The sequence below is a fragment of the Metarhizium acridum genome (assembly GCF_019434415.1).
Source record: "Metarhizium acridum strain ARSEF 324 chromosome Unknown scaffold_234, whole genome shotgun sequence".
In the NCBI taxonomy this organism is placed as follows: domain Eukaryota; kingdom Fungi; phylum Ascomycota; class Sordariomycetes; order Hypocreales; family Clavicipitaceae; genus Metarhizium; species Metarhizium acridum.
In genome coordinates, this window is record NW_027094021.1 from 114,231 (window position 1) to 135,196 (window position 20,966).

Here is a 20,966-nt window from a genome sequence, read left to right on the forward strand (position 1 = left end):
CGAGTCAACTCCGTATATGCGCGTGTGTTCAGCCGCCATAAATTTGGGGCGAGAAATACCAAAGAGTCCATCAGCAATGAGAGCCCAGTGCCGTCTTTGCATTACGACAGGCGTTGGAACGGCACTCTTGGACTTCATCTCACCTCAAGAGTTTCGCTGCTATCAAAACTGATTCCCGCATTAATGGAACATGTCTAGCTATCATACCGGTACAAACTTTGATACTATCGAAGCTAATTCAGAAGTCTTGCCCTCTAGCCGGTTAAGACAGGGCGCGCAGGTTTTGGCACAAATGAAAACCGAGGGGCTGTGCACAAACTCGGAATTCATCCGAATGGAATGGATTGGAACATGGCAACTCTGGTTGCACGCGCTGTGAGCCATGAAAAATTAAAAAGCGCATGCCATGCAGTTATTTCTGCAGGCGGTAAGCAATGCAACGTAGGTTGCGTCTCCTGCTTACTACTCCGTACAATAAACTCCCAGCCATGCATCTGAGACATTTACTAGACACAAATGAGGGTGGCCACCTTGCCCGGCCCCCGGTTGCCCATCCGTTCTTTTCGACAAATGGTCGAATTAGATTAATATGATGTGAGTTGGGGCTGACAACTCTAGGTATTGCAACAACGCGGCAGTTTATCCAACACACTTCTTCGCGTTGGTCCTGTTTATTTGTCCTTAGGACTGACTGATAACTCTATGAGTGCCTTCTCTAAACACGTCTTTTCAGTCCTTTGCACCCGGTCTCAAAGTTTTGTATTGCAATCGGAAGAATAGAAGCACTGCACACCATCTTGGAGACGTACTACATTATAACATTCCCAAGTACAAATGGTGTCCTGATATTCTTTTCCATTCATCATGTCCAGTTTTGTTGTTCCAGAGCCTGTGCGAAACCCCAACAATTGTTACCCAAATCTACTCGAAGGATGGCTTCCGCCGAGCGGCTACCGTCCTAGCCTCGCCGCGGGCATCGCGTTTTGTATTCTCTTCGGCATTTTATTTCTCGGTCATTCCGTGCAGGCCATCTGTTTTAGGTCGTGGACGGCGGGCCTTGTCGCGATCGGCGTAATGAGTGCGTTTTGCTACTCTCCGGAATGAAGAAGATATGCACTAATCAGACCTCTCTCGCTCCTCTAGCCGAGACGATCGGATGGGCTGGTCGCACATGGTCATCCCGCTGCCCGTACAATCAAAACGCCTTCTTGATGCAAATTACGACATTGATCATCGGACCGACGTTCTTTACAGCCGCACTGTACATCCTGCTGGGTAAACTCATTGTCGTCATGGGACGCAAATCAAGCTTGCTATCAGCACGGATGTATACTATCGTTTTCTGCACCTGCGATGTAATCTCACTGGTAGTGCAGATGGGTACTTGGACATATCGGTCTGCTTCTATCTTCGCCGCCATTCAATGCCAACGGCGACTGCGTCCCGGCTCGACTGTGTAGGCGCAATACTTGGAATGAAATGCTGACACGCGAGTACTCAGGCTGCGGGCGGTGCTTTAGCATCCTTTGCTTCAGGGAGGCCTGATGGCGACACTTGGCCGGGGACATATATCATGGTAGCTGGTGTTGGCTTCCAGCTCTTCACCATGACCGTATTCGCACTGCTGGCCGTCAATTTTGTGACGCGCTCCATCAAATTAGGTATCCCGCGGTCATACTATGCGATCCTCGGTGCCATGTTCATCTCACTTCTTGCCATATACATCCGTAGCATCTACCGTACGCTCGAATTGACCGGTGGCTGGAATGGCACATTGATCAGAGACCAGCCACTATTCATTGGCTTGGATGCAGTATTGATGGTGGTAGCGGCTGCTGTATTTCTGGTAGTCGACCCATTTGGGGTCCATGTCAGAAAAGTGCCGGCAGCAGAGCTGGAAAAGGATGCTAGTGACAGAGAAGGACGGCAGACACAAAAGGTCCTGGGCCGATAGTCCGGAGTATCCAAGGGCCAATTTAGCTGCGGCAACGTTTTGGCTTGATTAAAGGGTGGAAAGAGTTTTGTCGTTTTGCAGTAATCATGCAAGTCTGTGTTATCCTACGCGGTCTGATGCCGTCTGGAACTAGAGGAGTGAATACTCTAGCGAGAGGCAGAACTCACAGTGCGGGTTGACAAGTATTTGACCAGAAAATGACACCGAGATAATTACTCCGTGTTGGTGATACCTCTGGTGGCATATAATTGCTTCGGTCAATGGATCACAAGCAGACTTGGTAGGGTTCCCCGTGGCTTGAATTAGCTCTAAGGATGCAACTGAGCGAGTTTCGGGCAAAGGCATTCATCCTGCGTATCGGTAGTTATTCAGCTGCGTACTCGGAAATCTCAGGCATGGATGCTTCAACATATCGGGCCGAGCCGGTGGGTTGGGATCTTAGATTATGATGTTGAAAATAGAATGAGGGTCTCCAATTTTTCACTCCGGTGACCGCACTTGGATACTTGCTGTCACGTAAAGCCCATCGCTGCCAAGACTCTTCTTTTGAGCCAAACTAAAGTCCTGAGGCAAAAGTATGACTTCGAGTTGATTCAGCGGTTTAACCAGGGCTGAGAAAGCAAACAAGGAAAGCGAGCTCACGACCCGAAATTGCTATCTGGAAGTTGGGCAAAAGCAGTCAATGTGATTGTAAAGAGCGGATTAGTATAGCGCCAAGGCTCCAACACATCAATAATTGACTAGATCCGCCTAGCGGCTGAGACTGACTCAACTAGAATTTGTATTCGAGTCTCTTGGCAAGTTTCGGGAGATGTAAAGAGACTATTTGACGCACTGGAAATTGGGAAAGTTGGTGGTGAGGCACTTCGTCGGTGGTACTACCTAGCTAATTCGCTGACTTTCGTGGAATATTCGTGGGGTCGATCGATCGGCGCTCGCGCGGGGGAACTCGGATCCTAATGAGATGAAGGCGTGTGTGCTAATTTTTCATGAGGCTGACCGCAGATCACTTCAATGTTCCTGTTTTTATCTGTGACAAGGGCAGTGTAAGCGGGCTTTCAATTTTCATAATCAACTTGAAGGTATCAAAGGTCTTTGGTTTTCCAAGGTCTTAAGGGGCTAGAGGTCTCTATAAATACAAGAAGTCGGTGAGCCCTAAAGGCCTGAGGCAGCCTTAGCCCAAGGTCTGGTCCAACTTCGGGTCCTCGTAATAGTTACCTTTGTTGTTGTTGTATAACCTTTGTTAGCCCAACGCCTGTGCTGCGGTCTAACCGTGTGACATTACTTCCTCTTTCCCGTTTTTTGCGTCTAATTACAAAAGGGGCCCTCGTTTTCCGATACCCAATGCTCTGCTGAGAGTGGAATGCATTGCTAGCCCGTCTTTTTCGCGGTTCATCACCCACAGAAAGGGCGGCTGATTGACAGCCTGGATTATCACGCATCTCCTACGGCCCCGTCCTGCACAAGCGAACCAAAGTCCATTTCTTCACCAACTCTCGGAACTCGGCCTTTGACTCAACAAATAGTCGGGCAGTCGTATCATATTCTCCAACAAAGGCGCTTCAGCAACCATATCTAACCTCTCTAACAGTGATGTTGGTTGAAGAGACGACCCAATATGCCGGCTCAGAGCTACTGAAAGCAGACACCGAACTCGATAACATGGTATCACGAAAAAGAACGCGCTCTAATTGGATAGCAATTATACCCCCCTTATATTCCGTCGACATATGGTCAAGGAATCACAGCCACAGGTTTGGCTCACCACCAAAAGCTTCTTATCGAAAGACGGACACTACAATAATAAGCACCCAAACATAGAGTAAGTGTTTGTCCCAATCCTAACAGAACCTCCGCTGTCTCTCATTCCCCTGGTATGTAACGCTCACTGGCGATGCCTTGAATAGTGTGGTGCATGTGGCGGTCTTGTGTCCGGAAGAAGATGTGCTTTATCTCAAACAGTTGATCACCTCTGTGAAAATGCAGAGGAGGGAACTCGTATTTCGATTAGAGCTGGCCAGTTTGCTGCTGGGAGATCTGACGCAAAACTCGGTGAAGCAGCAGGCGATCCGCCTCCTACATGGATTGGCAGCTTTACGGCACCAAGACGTGCGGGTGAGTGCGTTTCCAAGCCGTTTTATGCATGTGTCTGAAACAAAAATAAAGCGAGCCATCATTTTTATTGCCTATGATCTTGGTGCTATTGTAGTTGAAATGGTAGTATCCCCTTCCTTCTTCCTCTCTGGACACAAAGCCTGTAACTGACTTGCGTAAACTACGAGGCACTCTCGCTTGCGGCCATGTCCGAAGAGGAGCGTCCCGCAATATGTACCAGCACTGCGCAGGTTGTAAGTCTCGGCCACTTTAAGCAAGCTAAAACTATTTGCTTAAATTTGTCCTCAGGTCTTCTCGGGTCGTCCCCAGCGTAATATAGATCCTCAAGCGATCGAGTCAAAACTCTTTGAGTTCCTCTTGGACAAGGGAGATGAAATAAGACCGCAGCTCAATGAAGTCGTCCATCCGCTGGCCCGCCCACTCCACTCCGCCTTAAGGGCTACTGAGATGTTCATCAGCTCAAAGATTACTATGCGCAGCCGAATCATCAGCCTTTTTACAGACTAGAAAGGAGCGGGAAGGATTCATTCTGTGAGACCCTTGGAGATTCCCAAGTAAGACGAATCTAGTTAGAGATCTAACATCTTAACAGGTATTAACTACTTCACGGCGACGCTCGGCATACCATCCAAGATAATACTTCAGGAGAAGATGGCAACACAATAACGCGTTTTCCATCTCTCTCACAACACGTACCACGGGACCACGACCGTACGTTCCCGAGTTTCTGAGTTTCCCCTGACCGAGCTGACGGTGCTTACTTTCAGACTGGATTCCTTGTGCGGGATGGATACACATGGAAAGGGCACTTCTTGCCTGCTCCGCACTACATAGCCCGATTCAATTACACGCAGTGCCAGAACTGGTCTCCCACCCAGTTCTAGAAAGTCCTACACACACAGACTGGGCCGAATTTGCGGGCTCCCAAATCCTGTACATCCACAGAAGTTCATCCCGCGACGCTCATGAAATGGCAGACCAAGTCTTTGTCGCATGGCAAGAGAAACATCGAGATCGGCATCGGCACTACGCAAAGGCCCTGTTCTTCACCTTCGACTCGACTGATCCTTCCCGTAACTCCGCCACTGACATGCTCGCCTACATCTTAGTTCAGGCCGGAGCTGGCCACGCCACTGGGTCTCTCGGCCAAGAAAATATCATCCTTCAGGGCGATTTTCACTTCAGTTAGTACTCACAAATCCCCGCCGTTTGACCCCCTTCTCTCTTTCCCCTTTTCAAGGAGGTGCTTACTCACGCTTGCTCCTGAGCTCATGTGGAAAATCTTACTGACAAGGAGTAGATGGTGGATGGACGGAGAAATCTTGTCTCAACATGTTTGATACAGTCAGGTATTATAATTCAGGATCTGGTTCACTGCTCCTATTACATGACCTTGACGAATGTGGCAAACATGGTCGAAGGGCGTTCCTCGACTAGTAGAATAAGCTTTCGAAGCGTATTGAGCACTCAAGGCTCTAGTCACTTTGCGGACACCCAATGCTCTGCTGGGCGAACTACAGGATTGGCCGAAAATTAACTTGGATGACTTTACCCCCATGATGATAAGGATATGTGCGTCAACGCTGATCGACTGACGCGTCTTTGCCCCCTTGACGACGTAAAAGATCGAATTGCACGTAATTTGTCTAGGCTAGCACCGATGGACAAGACTACGCGCCAAGTATGCCTCGAACTGCTGCAAGAGCATTCTGGATGGCCCAAGAACCCCTCGCTGAAGTCTCTCGGTAAATTTAATAGTCTCCTGGGTCGTACAAATGCTGGCGACACCCCTGAAACTGTACCGGATAAAGTACTGAGATCCGACCACGACATGGAGGGGCTCCGTTGTGTGCTGAACTGGCTGCTCTGTGGTTACCGCCCGTTGAGCCGGCTGGAACTTACCATCAACTTGATTCACCATCGCTGCCAGGTAAATGACACAAAAAGTGCTCAATCACCGAGTTTATCATGTCCTGCTGCTATGGAGAGGATCTGGTGCGAGTTGGAATCGTGGATTGGCGTGCTTGCTGCGTGTAGCAACGACCGAGTGACCACCCGGAGCGGCGTATGCGATCTTCTTAAAGAAGATACGGAAACTAATTAGTATATCTGGAATGAGATAAGACGGGCTGCACACCAAAGCCTAGCCTTGTTTCTCGTATGTTTGCATGACTCGCACACAAAATCTTCTGAATTCTATATTCCGGCAATACGAGTTGCGGGTTGATTGGAAACAATTTCGGCAGGTCGTTGCCCCAATTCTGCCTGGTGACAATGGCATAGCGTCCTATGCGGCACAGTCGTCGCCCTACCACCTATCCAAATGTCCTATAAACGATGCCACCAATGCTCTGTTGTCCCGTCTCAGGGATACCGCTGCCCCGTCCTTTGTGCAGTGGGCAAAGGTCTACTGGGCAATGAGCAATCCTTTCTCTCGGACCCTAAGGTCACCGCCCGAATCTCCCTCGCCCATCCTCGCGGGCCTTGGAATGCTCTCATACGAGGACGTGAAAAAGGGCACTGAGAACTCGCAAAGACAGTGTTTGATTGCCGCTGCGGGTTCCAGACGGCGCGAGATGAGGACGAGGTTCCTGCAGGAGGATATCCCCACCGTTGCAGTTTTGACGGATGCTCTCGTGGCTGCCATGCAGGCAGGGGATAAGAGATCATAAGACCATTGCTGCTCAGGAACGACGCAAGCACCGAACCTCGTGCCCCCAAGTGTTTCCCGTCTCCCCTCTACATGTCCGCAAGATTCGGCCATGCATCCACCGCCGGGGTCCTGTTAAGACGCGGCGCCCGGACAGACGTGCTAAAGAGCAATAGGTTCACAAGCTTGGAGGCAGCAGCTAGCCACGGTCATGTTGACATCATTCAAGAGTATGTCAATAACAACTCCTCGCATCTCCAGTCGGGACGGGCAAGCAACTTGCTCTTTGCCGCGGCTACTGAGGGTAGCTACTCGGTCGTCGAGGCCCTCCTTGAACTCAAAATAGACCCGAACCGCACCGAGGGCATCAATGGATACGGCGACGGCTACTAGACACCGCTTCAAGGGGCATGCACACAGAACCATCCAAAGACGACGAGAATCCTCCTTAAATACGACGCAGGCCCTCATACCCTCGGCGGGCACGATGCGAGAACGCCCCTATGGTATGCCGTCATGTGCGGGCCGCACTTGCAGACCCATCAACCATCTGGTCCGCCATGGCGGCGATCCGAACCGCAAGCAGGTCTGGTGCATCCGCATCTCCTGCTCGGGCTGGCGAGTTCGAACCTGGACCCCGACAGCGTCATCAGAGTCTGCGACGCCCTGCGGAGCGGGGACCGACCCATGCAGCTGAACATGTGCGGTCCTGGCGGCGCCACGGCCCTCATGATAGCGGCAGAAGAGAAATCTACCCGTTTGCGGTGGCTACTCAAGAATGGCGCAGACTTCAATGCCCTAGACTCTGCCGGGCGAGGCGCCCTGCACCTTGCCGCCAAGGCTGGCCATGCTGCGCTGGTCCAAGAGCTCTTGGAGTGGAAGCCAAAGCTGGACGGTATCGACACGCAGTCCGGAATGACACTTCTGCAGACAACACTCCACGAGCCACGAGTAGTCAAGCTCCTCCTTGATGCGGGTGCAAACCCGGAGAGCACCAACAGGTCCGGGGACTCTCTCATTAATAACGCCGTGCTAGGCTCACACCGGGACGTGGTTGGCATGCTGCTTGACAGGAAGGCAAACACAACATGCAGTGTGCACCATCCGGACGGCTCGGGCCGGACCCCCCACCTGGGCAGCCGTCGGCCACGTCCGGGATGCCTGCCTTGTCCGGCTCCTTGCCGACAGTGGGGCCGATCTGAGCGAAACCGACTCGGATGGCCGCAGTCTGCTTCACCTGGCCCTCGATGGGCCACCCGATATCATTAAGATCCCAGTGCCTCCTCGAGTTTGGCAAGTCCATTGACCCCACCGCCGCGACAGTAAACGCCGGACCGGACACCATTCCTAGCCGCCGCTCGTGGTGCAATTCTCGAGTCTCTGAAGGTCCTAATACAGGCCGGCGGTTGTTGACCCCATCTCCGGCCGCATGCCGCTTCACCTCGCCGCTGCGAGCGGTGTCCCAAAACTTCCAGGCAGTCCTCCTGGCTTGCCGGGGCGACATGATGGCCGCCGACAACGGGGGAAAACCTGCCTCCACTGGGCGGCACAGTTCAGCAACGCCAAGACGGTAGATTTCATCCTGTCAAGGCTAGGCCTCAAGGGGGCGAGGATGGCGCAGCACCTATATCAGGCCAACAGGGGACGGATGGACGCCTCGGTGCTGGGCGGTACGTCCGTGCAAAGGGGGACTTGGCCGAGGACAGGAGATCGGAAAAGAGGGACGATGCTAGCGTCGTCCGGATCCTCCTACGCCACGGGGCGAACCGGACGGTCACTGGTAACTTTCAGGCTTGGGGAAGCCTCCGAGATGACGCCCCTGACTCTGGCGCTGCGGTGTGGCGCTGACAAGAAGATCATCCACATGCTAAAGTACGATGTTAAAAGAGAACCCATGTCTGCCTCTGCATCTGCAAAGGGTCATGATGTGCTGGTCAGGCGATACAACATATGGTCTACGACCTGTGGCATCTGTTTAGGTGTGAGTTTCGAGTGTCCTCCAAGCCCCTTTTGTCTGTCTACTAGTGACATGGAAGCTCACCGAAACCTGTGTCTGTCTAGCCAATCTTCGGGCGCGTCTATACGTGCACCACCTGTCCCGACTACAATGTCTGCACCAAATGTTTCGCTACTGTGGCCACCTTGAACAGCGCCAAAATCAAGGACAATGGCCAGCCGCATAATTGAGATGCCGTGTCTTGTTCACCTCTTCTGGTTGTACCCCAAACGCCACGATCTTGGACCACAGTTCGCTCTACATGATATAATGATGGGAACATCTACATACATAGCAATATGAATAGAATAAAATCGAGCTTCCGTAACTATACAGCCCTATACTCTATACTATCAGCCCTGCCAAGTGTCATCTCCTTTAGTCTTGTAGAGTATTGGTACTCCGTACTATGAGGACAGTAGCTCCGGCGTGAACTTACTATTAGTTTATTCATAGCTTAACGTTCAAGGGTTAGACTTTATAGTGATGATCCAGATGAACAGCCTAGCAGCAAGGGTCAACCGCCCTGCCCCCAACATAGTTCATAAATATGACGCCGACTTCTGCTTATTTTGGGACATCAAGTTATTAAGTGACTTGTTCACTAGTCGCTGACAGATACTCTTTCGACGCCATAGCCCGCTTCTCCTCCTAGTTGCTCACAGCAAAGTCTGCCTTGTTGGTCCGGGCTATCCTTGCTGTGTGCCTCCACTGCCTGAGCCGTTATGCCAGACTGTATTAAATTTGCGTGGGAGTTTTCTGGGCGGCCTGCTCGGTTTAGTCGCGACCCCTAAATGTCAATAAAAGTGCGAAAATTGCGTGGTGAAATGCCCTATCTTTTAACCCTGCTAGAGGAAAGGTAAATCATAAACAGTACTTTGTAGATGGAAAATGGCTAGTCATCACAAAAAGCGCGCGCTCTAGTTGAATATCAACTACACCCCCTCTTACTCGTTGACAGTAGTAGGCAGTTGTTAAAGCCGGTGATCCTCATTTGCTGTGTAGCATGGGGTCTGTTTGACTTGACGGCTTAAGATGGGTGTCTTCACAACTATTAGCTGAGAGACTACAACGGTCATCCAATAGCTGGAGAGACGGGAAGGAAAAGAGAAAATGAGAACGTGCGCACAGTATAACAGCGTGCTGGCTATATTGGGTATTATATTATATTACGCGCAAATATTAGACGGCATGTACAACGAGGCCAAGAGCCTACTTTACTTGAGATTATAATTATCTCTTTGATAGCTCGAAGCGGCGTCAGGTCCAAGTACACATGTACAATCCGACTTGACCTTTGTATATACTCTTTGTAGAAATTATTTGTTATCGGCTCTAACCCCCCTTTCTATGTCACACCTGGGTAAAACTTCAGGGTCTGAATTGCTCAAGATCCCAAGACCCTCCCAGTAACGGGCATCACATCTCCGCTTAACGTGTGCGTTTCCGAGGTAACTCTTTTAATACACTTATTGGACGTGAATTATTACCAGCGCAGGAACCCATATCTTTCTTACAGAGTCAAGTCTGTTCCTGTGACATAGTTCCATTAATTGGAGTTGTAAATCTTGGTGTTTGCGTGGTTAGTTACAATTCCCTGGCCTAGGTACGGCCAAAATACAGTGTTACTAGATGCCCTCCATCTAGCCCGTGTTTTTTTTTTTTTTTTTAATAAGTTAATAGAGCAGGGCGGCCCTTTCTTCTGCTGCGCAAACAATCCTTTCTTTTATAACTTAACAAGGCTTTTACTAGTATCAACTGAGATGCTAGCCAAGGTACGCTCGTGTGACATATTCTCTTAATATACCTCTACCCTATACTATGTGGCGGCTTTTCTGCACACGAAAATTCGAATAGAGTCAGAGAATCTGTATAAATGTAGCTATATACTCACCGCGTACACGGTAATCCACCATTTATATAACTTGAGGTTAACTTTCTCTCCGTCCGAGTAAAGGTGCTCAAGCGTCTGGGAAGAACTTTTTCAGGATCCAAGGGCTCGGCTATAGCAGGCACCAAGCGGCACTAATTTGCGTTAAACTTATCAATAGCTGCTGGAATATTATCAAGTCACTCTTCTCCAAATAGAATACATAAGCACCCGCCTTGTATCAAGGTAATAAAAGAAAGGATATTCTTAGAAGTCGCACACTGTACTATTAGATGAACTATATACAGATGTGATAATGAGCGTCGGTCTTTGTTAGGTAATGTCAAGTATCTCTCATTCCAATCAAAGCGAGTCAATCAAGAACGCAAAATTGTTCCCCCACGCATAGGCCTACTTTAACACGGCCTCTCTCTGCACGTGGCCCTTTCTTGAGTTATGCCTGGATTTGAAAGTTGCCATGGTTGTCGTGAACGATGACGATGTCGTCTCTGCCCTGCTCTGCGAAGTCAATGGTGACTGTTGCGTGTCCAGTCTTGGTCACGTCGATGAGAGAGCCCTTGCTGTAATTGCCATGGGTCACGTAGAAGACGTTGACGGGCTGGATCTGGTACTTGATGTTAGGCTTGGGTATGAAAGTGGCGGCAGGCGCGGTGAAGGAAGTTCCCGTGCGACTGCCACCCAGCCCGATCAAGTAGTTTCCTGTTGCGTAGCGAGGTGAGCGAGCTTAGCAAGCAGGGAAGGGGGGGGTCAAGCTCACTCTTCTTCGCATCCTCAGCGGTAAAGTCTTTGCCAGTCTGGACCTCAAAGGCTTTTAGAAAACTTGTAGCGGCTTGGGTGGTTGCCAACTGCGGCGCGTGGTCCTTGACCACGAGTTGGAGCGTCGTGCCCGGCACCAGTGTTCCATCGGGTTTGGCAGAGCCGAGTGTCACTTCTTTAGGACTATTCAAGTCCACCTCGACACCCACCGCAGGGGCTTCATTGGCAGTGCCCGCGACACCATAGTACTGCTGAAAGACGGAAAAGTTTGCATCACCGGCGTTGGGAGTGTTGTGTGTGTCGAAGACGTTGGACCAGATCTGCCCCTGGACTTCCCCAACGATTTGGGGAGGCTTGTTGAAGAGGACGTAGCTGCTTCATTGTCAGTTGTGCCATGTCTTGCCAAGACTTGGGGGAGGATTTCAAACTGTTGCGGGGTTCCCGAGTGGTTGACGACCTTGATTGTGTACTTGTTGACCATTTTGGCGGTAGGTTGTGACACTACTTGAAGAATCGTTCGATGTGAATAAAGTGTGGATTTTGTATGATTTCGGGTGTAGCTCAAACTCGAGTTTTAGGGGGGCTGATGTTGTGTCTTTATATATATCCTCGTCTAGGCCTGATATGCTGTGTTCCCACTGTTTCGCGGTTTGATATCACATCAAGGACCAGCCACCAAGCCCTTTGCTGAGACATGCGGAGTCATGAATGCTACCGCATGCTGTTTTTAGTCCATCTTCTTTCATCGAATGACTCTCCAAAATGTACAATACATTCTCCGGGGCTTGCCATCATCTGCATTACCGAGCTGCCGACTCGACATCATTTCAATACGCAGCGAGTCAGGCTGGCAGAAGTCGTATGCCTTTTTTTTTTCAAGAAAAGCCGCGCATCAAATCCGAAGTCTTGGGCATCAAAATCACCACGCGAATCATTACCAGTGCTAGCGGTGTCGCCCATGACCAGGGCAATGTCTCTTTCGTTCTATCGCGCAGCTCTATGCCACCTGCGGCAAGCATGACGTGGTTTATGACTCGGCTGAGGAGAGCAACAGCAGATGCGCCATGCGAACTGGTACCGAAATCGTAAATTGGCGACCTGTCACTTTTGATTGTAAAATCATATTGCAAGGAAAGAAGCTGATACCGATGACTCGCCTCGATGTCGACTGTTCTCCGGAGGGGTCACCGACTTAACCACGAGTCAGCTAGATGCGGAAGAAGGGAGCCGAGGGCACGTCGAGCGCTTCGTCATCCACACCAAGGATGACTTTACATTTCAGCAAGCCAATCTGAGTGAGTGACTCCCCAGCCTGCCCCATGTTATATGTCAGGACAATCAGACAATCACCCCGCATATGGGAGAAGAGAGAAGCAACATACCCAGACAAGTACGTTATCGGTATAACCTCGTCTCCTCGGCAGACGATTGTACCATCGGCGACTTTTGTTCAAGTCCCTAATTCATACCATCTTATCACCCCTAGACATGTCTTCTAGATCACCATTGGAGACTGCAACGTGAGGGATTTAGTCCTGCCACACTGCGGACGCACGCACATTCCGCGTTGACTTTGGAGACCTTGCGATGGACGATGTATAGCTGGTCAACGATGAATGTAATATGCTACGCGTGATCAATACTAGCTGAGTTGAAGGTCGCTGACAAGGCTATTGTGCTATTGTCATAATACGACTAGCATTACAGACCAAATATAGCGAATACACTAAAGATACACTAAATAGAGTTTATGATAGGCAGTAATACGGGGAATTCAAAGCACTACCATGTAGCTTACCCGGGAAGAGCTTAAATAACGGGATCCTCGTTGCGAGGAATATAGGAACAGCCTGTCGTTAAATTGCTTCCACTGCGTGTACAACTCAAAGTACATCTCGACAATGTATCCTAACTGTCCGTTCGACCGAGAAATGTGCAGGCAGTTTCGACACTCAAATTGTCTTGCCGGTTGCACCTTGTTTGCGTCTAGACTACGCAATAACGACATATCTTTGCCGACACATGTCCTTTGTCTAAAGAATGTCAAATGAATGGGTAAATATTATTCAGTCATCAATCAACGCCATGTTCATAACTCTCCACGGGTTCTAGACCGGCTTCTGCCGTGCGACGTTGCACCTATAGGCAGTAATGGTCACCAGAACGCCTCTTGCCTCCGACTGCGAAAAGAGAAAGTAGGACTGCCATGGTTTGTGCTCGCGTTGCACATGGCGATCTGTCATCTGCCCGAGACGTGAGTGCATCGAGTTTTTGGACCAAAACCAAACACCTGCCCGTCCATCACTCAGTGGACAAGCCACCTGGCCCGAGTCAAAATTGCGACACGGCATCATGAGAATAATACCAATCAAGAAAAGCTGCTACTCTCAATACTTCGTAACGGCTGAGAATCTCACAATATGGTGAAACCCCAGAAGATACGCGTGACTCCATGTCTCACAAATGGTTAAGGCCTAGGAGTGGACAAAGTCTACGCAATTCTCACATATCGTTTCATCTCATATGTCACTTTCGTTGGGCTTTCTTGCCTCTGCGTATTGACTAGCGCAAGACGACATGCTTGTGCCGAAAACTTGCAAAATTATCGGTAGTAGCCGCAACCGCAATCAGGTCTTACAAAATGTGCTTTTGGACTCGATTTTGTGACCGAGGGACTCGTTCAGATGGCGCATTTCTGCTCCATTAACGCTGAGCTTATTAGCCAGTCGTAACATGCAGGAATGCTGCATCACACACAAATCGCATATGATATGTTGTGGTATGACGTGATAGAATCTAGGACCCAATTTATCCACTTTTAATATAGCGTTCGTTTCCTTGAGATGAGCATCTTTAGTAACGGGAGGTAAGATAGCCATTGGGTAGCGGAAACTATTACCTAGACTCGACGTGAATGAAGGAGCTTCGTCTCCGTGAAGAGTGCAGAAATAAAAGGGCCGATGATGGAGAAATCCGTACCTGTTGCTGACGCAACTTTCCTTAACCCGCACTCGCATCACACTGGTGTTAGCCTCGAGTCACGTCGTGTATGCAGAAAAGTTACAAATGACTATGGGACCAACAGGGTCCAGAGTCACACCACATCACTACACATACGGGAATACAGAGCGGATGCGGAAAATGACGAATATGGCGGCGGCCGCACAAGAACATACCTGAAATCCGTAATGCGTAGTGTTCTCAAACATGTATATACCAATGGCAGGGACGTGCTACTAGGCATCGACTCACCTGTCTAGACATCTTGGTACACGACTTGCACCGAGTCAATCAGAAAAGTGGCATTATCCATTATCTTCACAGCCTAGAGGTTTCCAAGCTCCTCAGCCCACTATCTCGATCGCAATCATGCGCGCTTTTCCCGCCACACTTCTCCTAGCTACTCTAGCTCCTTGTATTCATGCTGGCGTCATCGCTACTAGGAAAGACCACGGCACTTTTAACGCCTATACCGACGACCACTGCGGCCATTTTGAGCAAACCGTCTATGCTTGGGAGGGTATTGAGCGGGGTCAGATCTGCCCCAACGTGAAGTCGGTTAAGGCTGCTATTGCCAATGACACCCGTAAGTCCCCTTATTCTTCTCAATATAACTCTTCGTCTACTTGGAGGGAGGAAGGAAAGCAAGCTAATCTCCGAGACTCTTAGTCGTAATATGGATTAACGGGGGAATGACCTCTCCGTTAGTTGTTACGCCTGGTGACACGGCTTGTCACAAAGTCGATGGTCAGATCAAGGGCCCTTTTTGGAATCTTTCCAACTAGAGCAATACCTCCCACAGCCTGTCCTAAATAAGCGTGCACTAGCACGGCCAATGCCAGGCAAGTTTCGCAGCTTGTGTTGTTGTGATTATAAAGCCCTCTTTCGCTTTTGAGAATTTTTTCCCGATAGCACAATGCAAACGCAAGGGCTACTTGGCTTTCTCAAACTAGGACTTTGCGTCATGATGTTTGACCAGCATCCCACTGTCATAGGCTACGGCCAGTATCTAAGACTTGGCAGTGTTGAAATCCAGTTACAGATTCCGTGCCATTTTTGCTGCTTGTATTGTCAACTAGCTACAACCAACTTAGGAGCTCCATATAAACAGGTCAAATCTAGTCTGCTAACTGCGAGCGGCTTCCACAGATGGCCTGATTGACCAATTCCAGAATGTGTCAAAATATTATAAACCCATATTTTACCAAGTTTTTATGCTGTAATACTACACCTTATACTATGTAGTTGGATTTCATAAACTTTGACGGTGCCTATACCACGGCTGGGACTATATGGATGCCATCTAATATTCTACTCTTGCGGTTCTCAACGATCCGAATCAAACTGGCAAAGCTCAATAATCTCACCGCCCAACAAAGGGGCATCGCCGATACAGAACCTAGAGGTTACACAGACTGAACACATGACCCGCTGGGAGCCTTAGGCACAGCTTTTCCTTTCATGTCAACTATATATATAGTAGTCACTGATCCCTTCCTTCCGCTTGAAAAGCCAAGGGCCTTTAACATCCCAAAAGATTATTATTAAATAGAGTCATTCCACTCCAAGCCCTTGATATCAAGCCCTTATCACAGTTATTAAGCTTTGAACCTGTGACGAGATACCCCGTTTACTCTACCGGTGGGGGCTTAATGGCAAATCGCCCCTCCCAAAAAAAGAAAAAGAAAGAAAAGAAACCTAGAAAGAGGATAAAGAGAAAAGAAAGACAAAGAGAATAGATAATAGCTTCTGCGGGCTGGACTAGCGCCGTGCGGGTTGTCACACGGCCGGCAACCACAACATCACCGCACAGATAGACCCTAGAACCCGACGGTAGTCACACAAGGACTCAAAGATTTGGCCGGAGGCCTTAGGCTCCTTTATATCCCTTCTTTTTAAAAGGTTGGATTTGGCTTTTTCAAGGTCTTCTTTGCTTCATGATGGATTTGAGTCTTTTCGGGAACCACTTCATTTGTTAGTCTTTCGGAGAGTCCGTCTTCGAGCGCGCCGACGACGTAGTCGGCGTGCCTTTTCTCCAGTTACGCCTGGATGATTACCCGTGAGGCTAAGATGGGACAGCATCGTCTCGTATATTCGACCGGCTTCTGATATCGCGTTTAGAAAATCTTCATCGGTCTCGGGCAGCTTGCCCCGTCTCGTATACACTAAACGGGTGATCTCGTCAGGCAGCGTTTGCATTATATGCATCCTTAGCGAGAATCCTGACCAACACACTAAGTCGTTAAGGTCTAGAAGCTTGGCGAGGTAATCCTCCGTGTCTCCCTGGTACTGAAGCTCCTTCATCCGCTCGTAGTTCCTTGACGCCTCGTTGATGTCTTTACATCGTGCCTGCAGGGCCGCTGAGTAGGAATCCCAAGAGTCCCTTCCTCCCAGCCGATCGACCTGTTTCTTTCGGTGATCATGCCACATCCGGGCCTTATCCGATAGTAGAGAACCCAGCCAGGCAATCTTAAACTTATCTGATGGGAAGCTTTCAGCATAACGATGCATGAATGCCGTGACTCTTGACCACCACGGGCGGAACTTGCTGACATCATTTCCATCGTAAGTTGGCGGGTTGCGTATGGGCCGAACAGAGAATTCCGGGTGGGATGATGCATCTCGGTGGCCTAGCTTGTTGAGGATGTCATCGATGTTGACCGACTTCCCCGCCCTTGTCTGCTTCATAGCTTCCCTCACCGCTGACTCAATAAGGGAAAGAAACTCCCGTAGCTGGCTCTCGGCATGCGCGTCGAGGTCATCGGTGACGTACTGGCGAGCTGGAAGTAGAATTCTCTGCTCGCTGTGATTGTCGGTCAAGGTCTGAAGGTCTCCCTTGAGTTTGCGAAACTCCTCTTGGAGAATAGACAGAGCGGCTCTGGCTCGTGCCATGGCCTCCGCTAGTTGAGCGTGACCAGCTTGCAAATGTTCAATCGCAGCCCAACAATCTTCGTTGTTTTTGGTGGTACTCATTACAGACCACTTGGCAATATTATTGGATGGCTTCTTGGTCTCGTCGATCAGTTCCTTTGAGGTTTCGGGCCCATAAACGAATGGCTTCCCGGGCATGGCTCGTTTGCATATTAAATCGGGTAATATCGGTTGGTGCGGCTTGGCCAAAAGCCCTGGGGAGCTCAGTTGGGTCTTTTCTCACTATTTTGAAGTCCGGGGGGCTGTAATAACAGCTCCCTTTGATATCAAACTTTCTTAATTTCTCAAGGTCCTTGGGGAGAGAAAGGCCTTATTTATACAAAACAGCGGTGAGGATCGAGTCCGAGACCGCAGATGCCTAAGGCCGCCAACTGGGTTTTGGGCCCTTGTGTAACTATCATTGGGCTCGAGGGTCTGCCGGCGCCATGATGTTGTGGTACCAGTGTGACACGGTGTACAGGGTGGACAGCAAAGATGCGCTACGAGTTGGCGGATGAAACATTTCCTTTAACGTCTGGTACGAGAAGAAAATGAGTACAGCCTACTGGATTTAGTCATCTATAACTCCGATCTCACCATTCGTGGTTCCTAGCACGCAAGTGTATTAATTGAGTTTCCTCTTCACACTATCCTGCGCTCCAGGCAGACAGAGATTGCTAAGTTGGCACGCAATGAAGACGATTGGAAAATTTTGATGCGAATGGTCCATCCTCAACCCGAGATCGGGAGTAGGTCATCAGGAGTCTTGTCTCTGAACGAACGTGCTCATGTTCTCAATCCCACCTATGTGTTCTACCAGCTAGGCTGTCATGAATCGAAGTGGCCACTGCAGATAGACGAAAAAAGGTCGATATTGTCACAGCCTCGGCAGGAAATTAGAATTTCGAATTCAACGCACAAAACATATATAAAAAGAGTGCTTGACTTGAATTAGTAGGCCGCCAATATAAAATGTCTTAGGACTTCGCATAAAACAAGCTATCAATTGCATTCTAGCTAGCTTACTAAATTTCTGCCAATTCTTTAACCCCAATTCTAGTACCTAGTAACTACCCCAAGAAGGTGGTTTGAAAAAAGAAAGTAATCAACAAGAATAGAAAAAACAGTATAAACTCATAACCACACTACTTTCCACAGCCGAATTGTACCTGAACTTGTTATTGCAAATGTCTGCCGATTTCGTGGATGAGGGTCTTTACTCGACGGGAGGGCCTGAAGCTCATTCGAGGGTCTGGTGATGGCCTACGTTGGCGAAACATAGGGACTGGCAGTTGAACCGTTGATAACGCCGCGGGCTGCCGATTCAGCAAGTACAAACCACTTGTCCCAGTCGTCCTGCGCAAAAGCTGACATGTTGGCCGAAGGCAATGCCGGGCGAAGACGGTACGTAATACTTTCACGCTACTGAGCGGAGGCGTGTGAGCGACCAGAAGATGGAGGGCCACCGGAAGCATGGAACTCTACATCTTGCAAGTCGTTGTCGAGTAAGAATTGGCGGAGAGACATTGCCCGTGTCTTAACCTGGCAACGAACGACAGAGTAGCGGAGCGTCGAGCGCCTCAACCAACTTGTAATTGGCCAGTATCCATCAAGCAACGCGACGTGGTTACACTCTGGTCCGGACTCTACGGCCAAGTCGACCAGAACTTGCTTCTTGGACGGAATAGAAGACACAAAGGTGGCAAAAGCGTCAGAGCCGCCAAACTCGTACGGGAGCTGGGAGATGCGGTTGACAGCTCTATTGGCAAAATACTCTGGCGTAGCATCTGTGAAGGATGCCACCAAGTTGCCCAGACAATTGTGGGCCAGAGTCAATGGCGACGGTTGAGGAGTGAAGTTGAGCTGAGCCGATACTGCCGGGAACAAGGTCAAAGAGAGGAGAACGAGCCAAGTGTATAAGAGAACAGGGCCGTGAGGCTGGCCAGCCCGCTTCGTGAGCTCACCGGCAACGGTGGTGAGGCGTTGGGCAGCGTACCCAACTCGTGTCCGACCCGAATCCCTGGGCGTAAGGAAATAAGAAACCATGCATTTGGGCTCGTCGGTGGCGTCCGAGTTCCGTGAATATTGGTGCCCACTAGACTGTTCCAGCCAGCGCTTCGCTTCAATCCTCTGGCAGTCGTTCCAACTGATCATGTCTCAGTCACGTTAGTCTGAGGGGCCGGTGCGCTTACCAGGCGCCTGGGCTATGCACCCCTCTTCTACGTTGGCCGGTCTGTCCTATGCATTCTGTTCGGACGAGCCGTACCCCCTAGGTTACTAGGGTTGGAGGATTTGTAGATGGCGGTTTGGGTATACCCGGCATCGGCCACATGGTCGCCACAAGGGCATGGAGGTGCGAGATGGGAATTTAATTTGTTGAGTCGGAGTTTGCTCCTCTCCGACATGGCAAGGTTAAGTTGATTGATTCCGCTTCGTCAGTTTGAATCCGTTGGTTTTGGTGTATTGGGTTGGTTAGAAAAGGGGTTTGGGAAAGTGAGTTACGGGGTACAGAGCGATTTTATGTCACCACGCCTAAGATTCGCTTAGCGGCTAGCTTCTATGGCCTATAATATACTCATAGTATGGGTATGGCGTGGTGATTTCTTTTTGGTGGCCATGTTGAGTCAGTTAATAATGTCAAGGTAGCTATAGTAAACCATGTTCACGGTAAGCGCCGTGTTTCCTCGCTGCCCATAACTACCCAGCTACTGGATACCTTAGTGCCCCAAGGGGTTTTCTGTTGACTGCATGTGTCCCATGGCTCATCAGGTATGGTAAGACAGCTCTTTAGACTTTTTATTCAACACATCAGACTTTTGACAGCTAGTGATAACTTAGGACCTCTTTGTGATATATGCTGTCACAAAACCAGGGGCCGCGCGCGTAGGAAGTTACCACATCAGAACTATTAAAATAGCACTGAGTCAATACAAGCGCCGTGCTATGGGCCGCCAGGGGCCCGGCGTGGTCCGCACCGGCGCTCCGCAAATTGTCGGGTGAAACTTCCAAAAAATGAGACCACTACCTCCATAAATTCTGGAGGCACATTTGCGGTGGGCCAGTACTCGTGAAGTGGTCTCATGCTTCTGGATGCGTTGCACTTGAAAGATCCCGGCCGGACCAGTACACGCGGTGAGGCGGTTACAGGCACCCTGACGTAGAATATCCCGAGCGTGTTGCCACGCTGATAACTGCGGTAAGTGCCGTATCATATGGTTGAAAGCGGCAAGCGACCACATACCAGACTATATCCCAAAAGATACCACCAACCCCCACAATCACGATTCATCACAAGGTCAAACGACGAAATTGTGCCGGGTTTGCCGCGCTCTCTCTTGGAGCACCAATCCTTGCTGTATTCGCCTAAAGCCACAGTCCATTATTGTCTTTGAAGGTGTTAACTGAACTATTATTTCCAGCCACATCATTCTTTTAGCACTTACAGGCGTTGGGGAATAAAGGCAACTATACACTCCTGGTCTATTGGTTGATGCTTGCTCCTGGGCTTAGCAGCTACAAGTTTACTAAGTAGCTGTCAGGCAACATAAGTTTAGAAGAATGGCCAAGAGTAAATGTAATTCTTGATACTCGTATTCAATGATATTATATTCATAGTAGGACAGGGGAGAATATAGCCCGACACTTATTTTACATATCATGTATTTATCTAGTTTTACTTTTAGTAATAGTTATA

At 49.5% G+C, this 20,966-nt stretch overlaps 7 protein-coding genes across 7 annotated transcripts; 4 read left to right on the forward strand and 3 right to left on the reverse strand.

Moving 5' to 3' along the window:
• Window positions 1–1,573: 1,573 nt before the first annotated feature.
• J3458_011628 (uncharacterized protein) lies at window positions 1,574–1,954 on the forward strand (the record flags this gene model as incomplete). Its single annotated transcript, XM_066119906.1, has 1 exon — window positions 1,574–1,954. The coding sequence occupies one exon, from the start codon at window positions 1,574–1,576 to the stop codon at window positions 1,952–1,954; it is 381 nt and encodes a 126-aa protein (XP_065975024.1).
• Window positions 1,955–6,237: 4,283 nt separating this feature from the next.
• Window positions 6,238–6,741, forward strand: J3458_011629 (uncharacterized protein; the record flags this gene model as incomplete). The annotated part of the gene is made up of 1 exon (XM_066119907.1): window positions 6,238–6,741. The coding sequence occupies one exon, from the start codon at window positions 6,238–6,240 to the stop codon at window positions 6,739–6,741; it is 504 nt and encodes a 167-aa protein (XP_065975025.1).
• A 494-nt stretch (window positions 6,742–7,235) lies between these two features.
• On the forward strand, window positions 7,236–7,988 carry J3458_011630 (uncharacterized protein; the record flags this gene model as incomplete). Its single annotated transcript, XM_066119908.1, has 1 exon — window positions 7,236–7,988. The coding sequence occupies one exon, from the start codon at window positions 7,236–7,238 to the stop codon at window positions 7,986–7,988; it is 753 nt and encodes a 250-aa protein (XP_065975026.1).
• A 3,051-nt stretch (window positions 7,989–11,039) lies between these two features.
• On the reverse strand, window positions 11,040–11,843 carry J3458_011631 (uncharacterized protein; the record flags this gene model as incomplete). Its single annotated transcript, XM_007809664.1, has 3 exons — window positions 11,040–11,305; window positions 11,364–11,734; window positions 11,791–11,843. The coding sequence occupies 3 exons, from the start codon at window positions 11,841–11,843 to the stop codon at window positions 11,040–11,042; spliced, it is 690 nt and encodes a 229-aa protein (XP_007807855.1).
• Window positions 11,844–14,731: 2,888 nt separating this feature from the next.
• On the forward strand, window positions 14,732–15,147 carry J3458_011632 (uncharacterized protein; the record flags this gene model as incomplete). The annotated part of the gene is made up of 2 exons (XM_066119909.1): window positions 14,732–14,948; window positions 15,032–15,147. 2 exons carry the CDS (start codon window positions 14,732–14,734, stop codon window positions 15,145–15,147), a joined length of 333 nt encoding a protein of 110 aa, XP_065975027.1.
• A 654-nt stretch (window positions 15,148–15,801) lies between these two features.
• J3458_011633 (uncharacterized protein) lies at window positions 15,802–17,545 on the reverse strand. Its single transcript, XM_007809666.2, has one exon. The coding sequence runs from the start codon at window positions 17,429–17,431 to the stop codon at window positions 16,331–16,333; it is 1,101 nt and encodes a 366-aa protein (XP_007807857.1). The 5' UTR covers window positions 17,432–17,545; the 3' UTR covers window positions 15,802–16,330.
• An 885-nt stretch (window positions 17,546–18,430) lies between these two features.
• J3458_011634 (uncharacterized protein) lies at window positions 18,431–19,426 on the reverse strand (the record flags this gene model as incomplete). The annotated part of the gene is made up of 1 exon (XM_066119910.1): window positions 18,431–19,426. One exon carries the CDS (start codon window positions 19,424–19,426, stop codon window positions 18,695–18,697), a length of 732 nt encoding a protein of 243 aa, XP_065975028.1. The 3' UTR covers window positions 18,431–18,694.
• Between the last annotated feature and the right edge of the window lie 1,540 nt (window positions 19,427–20,966).